The sequence below is a fragment of the Simochromis diagramma genome, unplaced genomic scaffold (genome assembly GCF_900408965.1).
Source record: "Simochromis diagramma unplaced genomic scaffold, fSimDia1.1 OVJJ01000343.1, whole genome shotgun sequence".
NCBI classification, from domain to species: Eukaryota; Metazoa; Chordata; class Actinopteri; order Cichliformes; family Cichlidae; genus Simochromis; species Simochromis diagramma.
In genome coordinates this window covers 2,830,016-2,841,096 of record NW_024386831.1, presented here as the reverse complement: position 1 = coordinate 2,841,096, position 11,081 = coordinate 2,830,016, and the positions used below count along the sequence as shown (strand labels likewise).

General features: G+C 38.4%; 1 protein-coding gene across 1 annotated transcript; it reads left to right on the top strand.

Annotated features, from left to right (window-relative positions):
• Window positions 1-490: 490 nt before the first annotated feature.
• Window positions 491-11,015, top strand: LOC120731362 (collagen alpha-3(VI) chain). The gene is made up of 9 exons (XM_040028374.1): window positions 491-496; window positions 1,349-1,556; window positions 3,027-3,623; window positions 5,351-5,944; window positions 6,760-7,383; window positions 7,483-8,070; window positions 9,260-9,841; window positions 10,422-10,799; window positions 10,972-11,015. Exons 2-9 carry the CDS (start codon window positions 1,349-1,351, stop codon window positions 11,013-11,015), a joined length of 3,615 nt encoding a protein of 1,204 aa, XP_039884308.1. The 5' UTR covers window positions 491-496.
• Window positions 11,016-11,081: the final 66 nt, after the last annotated feature.

Here is an 11,081-nt window from a genome sequence, read left to right as displayed (position 1 = left end):
AGTACACGCAAAAATGTACGCACAGTGCAATGAAAATAACTCATCGCAGTGTTATTCCCTTGGAAAGATAGCTTTGGAATGGGGAAATTAAAGAGGCAACATGACCACATTTTAGGCTACATTCAGCTAGTGCAATGGGTGCATCTCCCACACACAGCATTCCACACACCAAAATTGGAACACAGATATTTTGAACCAGCTATTAGTGCAATTAATTGAACACTAAAGCATATTATTTGTCAACATTCTAGAAAAGCACCACCAGAGGTCCAGTTCAGGTACATGAATTTGCTGAGTTAAAGCCTAGCTAACAGTCACTGCCTAGAGTCACCTGTGCCCACTGACCATGTGTCAAAACCTCTTTTATGGTTATGGTTAATAAACTTTATATTCATGCTTTATAGCTCATATTTCGCTAATTCTGGTTTCACAGGTGCCCTCTTAGTTTCTTCTGAAGATGAGGAGTCATCATTTGCTACCGCTATGTGCTCTTCTGGTCGTCCTGCTTGCAGGACTTCTTCCTAAACTCGATGCCCAGGAAGATGAAGGTAAGTTTAACTAATTTAATCTCATTGCAGTCAGCAGCAGCACTCATTTTACAGATGATAGAACCGGGTCTCAATATGCAAGTGTTTAAATATCAAATGCAAGCAAAGGGATTATAAAACTGTATTTGCATTTCTTACTTTTACATGTATTATGCTTTCAAGACTGAATGCAAACAGTTAACCTCAAAATGGGACATAAAACTTAGAATATAAAACCTCAAGAGATACTATAGTAGAGTAAGTCTGATACATTTGACACAATAAACATACATAAACAGACTGATGCTATCAAACTGAAGTACATTTATATTGTGCACTTTGTTAGCATCTTTTCACTGGTCTTTACTTTTGTCCTCCCAACACTCCCTTTGGAAGATTGTGCACAAGGTTTGGCAGCTGATATGTACTTTCTAGTGGATTCATCATGGAGTATGGGTCAAGAGAACTTTGAGCATGTCAGACACTTTCTGTACACCTTGATACAATCTCTGCACCAGGTCGGAGGAGAAAGGTTTAAATTTGCCCTTGTACAGTACAATAGCAGGCCTCACACTGAGTTCCAGCTCAACAGCTACAAAACTGCACAGGGAGTCCTGGCACACATCAAGGCTATGTCTTACTGTGGTGGGGGCACGCGGACTGGCTTGGGTTTGGATTTTCTGATACATACACATTTGACTGCTGCTTCGGGCAGCCGTGCTGCTGACGGAGTCGCCCAGGTGGTGGTGGTGCTAACAGACGGCCGCTCGCAGGATGATGTTGCCGAGCCAGCTCAAGTGCTGCGGATGGCAGGCGTGGAGATGTTTGCAGTTGGAGTTCAGGATGCAGTGGACTGGGAGCTCAGGGAGATGGCTAGCCAACCTCAAAGCACTCACGTTTTCAGTGTAGACACTTTCCCAGCCTTACAGAGTATAATTCAAGATTTAGTTGTGGGACTTTGTGATGCAGTGACCCAGTCAGGGGGGTTTCCTGTGGCAAATGAGGCCCCTGTGGCTGGAGGAGGGACAGGTAATGAAATGGGACCAGCGTCACTACCATACTAATGTCTACATGTGCAGAAAGAAGCTGCTGCACATGCGGCTGTGACTGGACCTTTTTATAATTAACATAACGATTTTTTTAACCACAGTAACCTTCCACTGTTCACCTGCAACATTAACACCACTTTTTTGATTTGTCTTTCAACATGTAATATACCTCTAATGCTTCAAAGATCACAGTACGATTTGCATGTGTTCACTTTACTGCATTAGGTGTTGTACCTGGTACTTTTGCAAAAGGTAGGTCTCTGATGGAGGCTGAAATGGCTTCTGTCATAATTCAACACGCCATTTTCAGAAGATCAGATCTTCCCCAGTGTCCTCTTCTAAAACCTTTGGAAGATAACAAGGTCTCTGGGACACTTTAAAAGCTTTTAAAGCCCCCGAAAATCAAACTGTGAGCTTTTAACAATAGCTAACCATGCACCACTGCTTATGTGTCCTTGCACATGTGTGTTTGTCTTTTTTCAATCACAATGACTATCTGTGTAAAATATGTGCAATATTCTGTTTTTGAAACAGTGATGAACCTGTCTGGAGACATCCTTGACCTGTAGAAGCACTTTGAGAATGTTTTTATCTTTAAATAGCCTAATCTATTTGCTGTCGTAATTTAATGACATAAGAAAGGCGAACGGTAGTGAAGAATGGTAATTTAAGATACTCAAATATCCAAAGGGTACATGTTCATTTCAAATGAAGCATTGCCATTATATGTGGTTTTGCTCTTTTTAAACAAAATCATACGTCTCAATGACTGCAAATATGCAGGCACCAAGGATGGTTCACAGGGTCATGACTGGTCACGTCATCTGAGGTCTGTAACAAGAGTCTGCATGGAGTGGTTGAACTCAGCGGAGCTCATACAAATGGGCATATTAGATTATTTTTTAAATATTAAATATCATAAAAGATTATATCTATTTATATATTTAATTATTTGTTTTCCTCTAGAATGGAAATTCCTAATGCATTATGCCCATCTGCAGATTTTCTTTTAGTTCTTTATGTTCCTAGATGCTCCAGATTTTAAATAGCAGATCATGTTCTGTCACAATTTATTCCCATAGAAAACTGTGAGATACATCCAACTCTAAGACCTAACATTGTCTCAAAACATATAGAAAAATGTATTTTTGTTCAGAAGACATGTAGATAAGCAAATGTTTTCTGTACATACATTCTAGTGTTACTGTAATTAGAATTGAATTCAAGTAAAAACAAAATCTATGGAGCAAAGTAATCGACAAATTACAGGACTTTAGGAAATCTCCTTGGTTCAGCCAACATGCAGTATGATGTTTTGCAGTGTTGTTGATTTATTCACTGAATGACACAGCTAGCACGAGTTCTTTGATTTATGTCTCTGTCTCAGATTCACTTATTTAACGCTTTCACAAGTTCCATTTTGTTTTGTTTTCTCTCTCTCTCCTTAAAGCACAAGACACAGCTGACCTAGTACTGTTAATTGATGGATCACAGAACATTGGAGCAGCAAACTTCCCCTATGTGCGTGAATTGGTTTTGAGAATCATTGAGCGCCTTGATGTGGGCAGGGACACTGTTCGGGTGGCCTTGGTCCTGTACAACAGCAGCCCAGAGATAAAGTTCTATCTAAATAGCTTTTACAGCAAATCATCAGTCCTGGATGCTGTGAAAGCCCTCACCTACACAGAGGGCGATGAATCTAACCTGGGGGCTGCCTTGGAGGAAGTGGCCGAGAGCCTTTTAAGTGAAACATCTGGGGGCAGGGCTGACGAGGGTGTGCCCCAGATGTTGGTGGTTATCACTGCTGGGCCATCCACTGATGATACTGGTGCTGGTGACCGAGCTCTTAAGAGGGCCAGTGTTATCACATTCGGCGTGGCGATTGGTGACACTGCCACTGCAGATCTGGAAACAATTGCTACAGATATAAGTTTTGTCCAGTCAGCCTCTGATGTCAGAGAAGTTGCAAACATTGGTGACCAACTGCTTCCACTCATTAACGGGGTGATCCAGCGCACTATTATAGTTCAGAATGAGTTCACAGAAGGTATGTAACTTCTCAGTAAACCCTGGCGGGGCATTACGGTTGTGGAAGGGGACTTCATAATTCAATTGATATGTTATAGTGCACATGGTAGGTTAGTTTCTATATCCCTAATTTTAAGTTTATAACAGAAGTGGTAACACTTAGAAGTCTTATTACCATTTTAAAAATATTTGAAATTTGACTCCATTCCATTAACCCTCTCAAGGCAGACATTGCCGATTTGCAACAGTTAAAAACTAACAACCTGATTACCCCACATACATATTTTATGAGGTTTTTTTTTTACTCAGAAGTACCACTGCAGGACTTGGTTGTGCATTAGCAACAAAAAACTTAATTTGAGCCTGAGAGGGTTAACTTACATAAATGTTTGATGAAGATAAAGATGTCATTAGTACCAGACAGCCTAATAAGAAAAAGATATTTGTATGTAGGTCTGGTGCTTGTGTTTCCATAAAAGTTGGAATATGATGTCAATAAGAAGAAATCATTATAAAAACAGCATATCAAATGTTGAAACTGAGAACATTTTTGGAATTAATTGTATATATGTTTAGCTTGTCTTGTAGGTCAGTTTTTGTGAATTCAAGATTGGTAAATAATTTTATCTGCTCAGCAGTGGCCTTTTCTGTAATTGTTTTATTTCATAATGTTCCAAATGTTTTCAATTGAGTACAGGTCTGGACTGCAGGAAGGCCAGTTTAGCATCTAAGCTCTTTTACTACAAAGCTATGTTGCTGGAAAATATGTTCTCATTAAAAAGATTCAATGTAAGAGGCAACAATGTATGGGCAAATAGTAAGATTTTAATGTGTTTAAAACTTTTCACAAGTCTTATCAGCAGTTATTTTTCACTACAAAGGTAATCCACTGTTCCATTGTGATTTTGGCCCTCAACCTTTTTACACAAAATGTCTTTGGATTCTCAGAATATTTTAATATGTAATATTTAATACCTGTAGATTTTGAAATCCAAATTTTATTGTTTATTATTTCTTCAATTTTGTATTCAGAAATTGTATTCTCAAATTGTGGAAGTGTTTATCACTGAGCAGTGAATGTCTCTAACTCTCTGGGATGCTATTTTATAATCATTTGATGCAACTTCTATTCCCAGAGTGATTCTGGAAAAAAGAAAATCAAAATGATAATGTATTTTTCAATAAACAAATTTCTCAGTTTCAGTATCTGATAGGTTGTAATCATTGTAATTAAATGCAGAATTTAAACTTTTAGCAGATAATCGAATTCCTTTTTTAAATTATAAGATCATCTTAGTTAAATCAGTTAACAGAAAGAGCTTTGTGCATTTGTATTATTTATGCAGTTTAAATTGATTTTTAAAATCTGATAGTTTTAGCGTATTTAACTTATTTTCAAAGGAGCATGCACACTAGCTGTACTTTGTAAAAATATAAAAATATATGGGTTTCAGGAAATAAAATAAATCACTTTATCACTTGATCTATAGCAGTTACAACATTTCTAACATTTTGTAAATTGTAATTGATGTCTATTAGAAGGCATCTGAATTTGTCCTACTTTTTTCCATGTCAGTAATACTTTACCCTCATGCCAAATAATTTAATGCAAATACAAAATATACATTTATTAACAGAATATATTTTCAGAGTTTTGTCAGCCAAAAACTTAGTCTTATAGACCAATTATTATAGCATCTAATATTCCCTCCTAACTGTAATGTTCTTTGTTGTTTCTTTTTCCAGTTATTCAGTCAAAAACAGTTGGAAATCGAGACATCATTTTCCTTATTGACGGTACAATGGGACCAGCAAACATTAACAATGTGCGGAGTTTCATCAGAGAGTTTGTGGAAAGCATGCCAATTGGTCCAGATCAAGTTCAAGTGGGTATTGCACTGTTTTCTGGTTCCCCGAGAGTTGAGATGGATCTCAACACCCATGACACCAAGGAGAAAATCATTTCTGCTTTGAGTACTATCAAACCAAGACCAGCACAGGTAGTCAACATCGGAGCAGCCTTGAACTTTGTCCGGGAAAGAATGTTGCAGCCAGAGAAGGGCAGCCGTATTCAGCAGGGTGTACCCCAGCTTGTAATGTTGTTAACCAGCAAAAGATCCGGTGACAGCGTGGAAGAACCTGCAAGTGCCCTGAGGGAACTAGGTGTGTTGACCCTGGCTGCAGGCGCAAAGGCAGCTGATGAGCAGCAGCTGAAGCAGATTGCCATTAGTGACGATGCTGTGTTCTACGACAAGGATATGCGACCACTGATTAAAACCAAGAAAGAGAAAATGATAAGTGCTCTTTCTACTTTAGCTGGAGGAGTACCCACCACAACAGGTAATGCTACATCTATATAGGTTGTTGAGCCCCTAAGTGCTTGAAATGAAGGCAACAGGACACCCTTTGGTTTGTGAAGAAATTTCGATCTCACCCAAGGGTCTTTTTCAGGTCAAAAAACTGTGGCGAGCCCGAGGTATTTAACCCATGGTGGGGTTATCCCCTTGGAATTGTTACTGATAGTCGTTAACCCACTCTATGTGAGCCACCGTGTCGATCAAAGAGTTGGTTCTTAATGTCACAGTCCAGTCCAGTTTAAGAAATCAAAAACAAGTCTGGTTGCTTTCATTTCAAGTGGTCAGTAATGATTTGTCTTTCAGTGAAATTCAGGATAATTAGAAAAGGAAACCTAGGACTAAAATGAACTTTTGATAAATGTGATAGATAAGGAAAACTTTGAATAAATACGTGGAAAAACAACTAAAGCAAAAGTTTCCATTCAAAATTGAAAACTAGGACAATTCTGTGATTTGTGTGGAGTATAAACACAAGAGCCAGTTTCATGCCAGCTGAAAAATATAAATTGATCCTGAGTAAGTAGTTGTGTTAGTGACATTTTTAGTGTTTAGTTGGCATTTTTTTTTCTACTTTGGTACTACGTCTTTGTGGTTTGAAATATTCTTCACAGTTATATTTGTAAATAATTGTTAAAAAAAATACAAATTGAAGTAATAAATATTGGGCACTTTACATGTTAAATTCTTCATTTGCACAGAGAGAAATGTTGCAACAGTCAATGCGTCACTATTACTGAAAGCACATGTTCATGGCATTACACAGAGAGTAATTAATACATTTTTTGTGCTTTTCTTCAGTGACGGAGGAAACCATAGTGGAGACCACAAAAATGGTCAGAGACATTGTCTTTCTTGTGGATGGCTCAAACTATGTTGGAAGCAGTAATTTGCCCTATGTGAGAGACTTTATGATCAATACGATCAACCAACTTGATGTAGGTCCTGACAGGGTCCAGGTTGGTCTCCTGCAGTTTGCTGACCGTCCAAAAATAGAATTTTACCTGAGCAACTACAGGACCAGGGAAGAGGTTGTAGAAAAAATCTCTCAACTCAGGCTGACCGGAGGCTCAGCTGTGAATACAGGAGCTGCCATGAATTATGCCCTGGACAACATGTTTCACTCATCAAGGGGGTCACGCAGAAGGCAAGGAGTCCAGCAGGTGTTGGTTCTGATCACAGGTGGTCCACCCCAAGATCAGGTTAAATCTGTGGCTGACAGGTTGGCTCTGGCTGGTGTTTTGACTTTCACCGTCAGTTCTGGACAAGCAGATGAGGCCCTACTCCAGAGTGTTGCCTTTGTTCCAACTTTGGCTTTCCATGCAAGAAGCTTCTCTGGTTTACCAGGCCTTGCTGAACAAATCATGCCAGAGTTGGTAACAGTGGTTGGCGATACCGACGTGGCAGTATTCCAAGAGGAAACTGGTTAGTTTGGAATTTCTGTTTTCTTTGTCTAATAAAAATATGATCAACTGTATATCTGGCAAAACATAAATAAATGTGTATTGTATTTTTTTCCTTCAGTTGTTGGAGGTGAAAGAGATGTTGCTTTCCTCATTGATGGCACAGATCGAGTTCAAGCAGATTTTGCCTACATAAAGGATTTTATCATTAAAGTAATCGAACCACTTGACATTGGAGATGACAAGGTACGAGTTTCAGTGGTTCAACACAGTGAAAGGCCAACTCCAAGTTTTTACCTTAACACTTATAAAACCAAAGATGAAGTGATAAGAGCTGTCCAAGGACTCAGAGTGACTGGTGGACGTAGTTTAAACACAGGATCTGCTCTGAGATTCATGAAAGACACCATCCTGTCTGGCAGTTATGGTGGTCGTGCTCCACAAAATGTCCCTCAGTTTCTGATTGTTTTGACTGGAGGCCGATCTACGGATAATGTAAGGGAACCCGCTGGAGCACTGAAGACAGATGGAGTTGTACCGTTTGGTGTTGGTGTCAAGGACGCAGACCCAAAGCAGATTGAGGCCATCTCGCACAACCCTTCTTTTGCCTTCAACGTTAAGGAATTCAGTGAGCTCAGCACCATACCGCAAAGACTGAATAATTATGTGAGCCTACCAAGGGAAGAGTTAGAGGTCGTCCTACAGCAAGGTAAGATTATTTTTTTTCGGGTGTCCGGAACTCACAAAATCTGCAATTTTTGGTGGTTTATATCTCATCTAACTTATGTTAACCCCATTTTAATCTTAATTAGATTCTTATTGTTGTCTTAACACAAGGTGATGCTGTAAAAATAAATATTGTGTTCCTATTTGATGGCACTGATAACACTGGAAATGGATTGACAGACATTAAACACTTTGTTAAAAACATAGCAGAGAACCTTTATATCAGTGAGAACCAAGACAGACTGTCTGTGGTTCAGTTTGCAGATAACACTCAGGTTAGCTTTTATCTAAATTCTCACAAGACAAAGAATTACAATTTAAATGCGATAGACATTTTAAGGCACAAATGAGGGACATGCCATAATATTGGTGCAGCTCTTCAGTTTGTGATGCATAGTGTCTTTACTTCCTCCATGGGTAGCAGAAGACTAAAAAGGAATCATCCAGATTTTAATTAAGTGGCAAACTGTCCACTGATAATGCGAGAAGCCCAGCTTTTCCTCTTAAAGAACATTACATTTTACATAACATTTTGGAGTGAGAGATGCCAAAATATCAGAGTTGGAAATGATTGCGCTCAAACCTAGTTTCACATATAAGGTTTCTGAATTACCCTCAGTCCAGTCACAACTTATTATTTCACTGAACAGACACAAAGACACTCAAGATAAAGCTGTCATGTCAGTGTATAAGCTAATATTATTTCATCAGGACAAGTTTTACTCCTTAGCACCGTTGCATTTTCTCATAAAACTAACATATCCCTAAACTCGAATGATTGATAAGATTTTATTTGGTGATTTTGGTAATTATTCACCCCATTATTTAAGCCATTTCTATTGTGTAAAATTCATGATTGTTCTCACTAAAAAGCCTATTCTAGCTGAAAAAGAAATAAATTTTGGTGTGTTTTTTGGTTTTATCTTTTCTTTCCAACTGTCCATTTCACTTACTACTTTGAAGTCACTTGGAAGATCAGTCATTCAATTGTCTTATACATCTTTTTTGGTAAAAAGATGTTTTTTTTCCCACTTTTCAGAGCAATGGCTCACGTCTTTACAGCTCAGTTTTTTCACTGAGCTTGACTTGCTCATGCTAATAAATATGCATGACTGTTAGAACATCTCAAATGCGTAATTCGCAAATCTTCTATCCATCCTTGTATCATCTAGTTGACACACGGAGGGACATAGTGTTTCTCCTTGATGGGTCAGATGACTCCAGAAATGGTCTCCCAGCTATTCGAGAGTTCGTCAGAAGAATGGTTGAAGAGTTGGACGTTGGTGAAGATAAGGTTCGAGTGGGCGTTATACTGTATAGTGATGATGCCTCAATTTACTTCAACCTAATAACTCACAGATCCAAAAAAGCTATTATCTATGCTGTAAGAAGTCTTCGACATAAAGGAGGGAAATCTCGCAATACTGGAGCTGCTTTACAGTTTGTGCAAGACCATGTTTTCACAACTTCATCTGGGAGTAGACACCTGGAGGGAGTTCCTCAGATTCTTTTTTTGCTGACTGGAGGAAAATCCAAAGATGATGTTTCCAGAGCTGCATTTGGACTAAAGCAAATCGGTGTTATGTCTTTTGCAATTGGAATGAAAAATGCTGGACAAGAAGAACTTCAAAAAATTGCCTTCTCCTCCAGATATGTTTTCAACTTGCCTTTCTTTGCTGAAATTTTGTCCATTCAGCCAGATTTAGTAGCATTTGTCCAGACAGAAATATCAGCTAAGCCTGCTACTGTTGTAGGTAAGAAACAAATGTAATATATAATTTAAATTTAAACTGACTCGCTGTTTCTGTTCTTGCTCATTTGGTCTTTCTTAATTTCAAATGTGATGAAACTGAATTATTTTCTGAAGAATGTCATTGATTCAGTTTCACATTTGTTAAATTCTCTTCACTGGTCAGACACATCTTACGTGTTACTTGCTTCTTGGTTGGCTGCCATCCTTTTTTTTTTTCTTGTACTCCAGAGAGCTTTTTTTTCTTTTCTTAAGCTCTCCCTTGAGCCAGTGATAATCACATCATTGACTGAAAATATGTTCTTTTGAACAAAAGAACTTGTTTGGCTTTAATCTATCTTTCATGCGTGAAAGATGAATATGCTACTTAGCTTGTAATTTCTCAATATTTTTCTTTGTTAGCCAGTTTTCCTACAAATTGTTGCATCTAACACATCGATTAAAACAATAATTCTTTGAATTTCATTACCAGTTTTAATATATTTGCCAACAACATAATGGCTAATTATTGCACTACAGTACATTTTGGCTTATGTTTATGTTTGACTGCTAAACGAGGTTTTCATATTCTTTCTCTGAATTAGAATCTCCTCAAAGAGACATAGTATTCCTTTTGGATGGATCGGATAATACACAAAGTGACTTCCCAGCAATAAGGAGTTTTGTGGAACAAATGGTAGAAACACTCACAGTTGATGAGAACAGAGATCGTATTTCTGTGGTTCAGTATAGCGGAGATCCACAGACACATTTCAATTTGAACACCTACATGGCAAAACAAGATGTTCTCGGTGCAATCCAACGTTTGAACCATAAAGGAGGCATATCCCTCAACACTGGGGTAGCTCTTGACTATGTAAGAAAAAATGCTTTTGCCGAGTCCTCAGGTAGTCGGCATCAACAAGGTGTCCCTCAGATATTGATTCTGCTGAGCGATGGAAGATCTCAAGATGATGTTGCAAGTGCTGCTGCTGCTCTAAAACAGGAAAAAATTGTTCCATTCTGTGTGGGTACCAGTAATGCAAACATACTTGAGCTCCAAATGATTGCACATGACCCTTCCTATGCTTTCTCCATAACTCAATTTGATGATATTGAGAGAATGAATGATCAACTTGTGTCACTTCTAAAAAGGGTTCCTCGGCAGCAGCCAAGACAAAAATCACAAAGTCCTTTAGGTAAGGCTTTTTATTGATGTTTTCATGGTCTATCTGTCTTATAATGCTTAACTCTAACTTAGCATC

Excerpts from the sequence above, each read along its gene's own strand:
- LOC120731362 (XM_040028374.1), top strand. The coding sequence starts at position 1,349 with ATGTTTGCAGTTGGAGTTCAGGATGCAGTGGACTGGGAGCTCAGGGAG. Across the intron at positions 8,071-9,259 it reads AGAGGTCGTCCTACAGCAAG|TTGACACACGGAGGGACATA; the intron begins GTAAGATTATTT and ends TGTATCATCTAG. Across the intron at positions 10,800-10,971 it reads ATCTCAAGATGATGTTGCAA|GGTTCCTCGGCAGCAGCCAA; the intron begins GTGCTGCTGCTG and ends ACTTCTAAAAAG.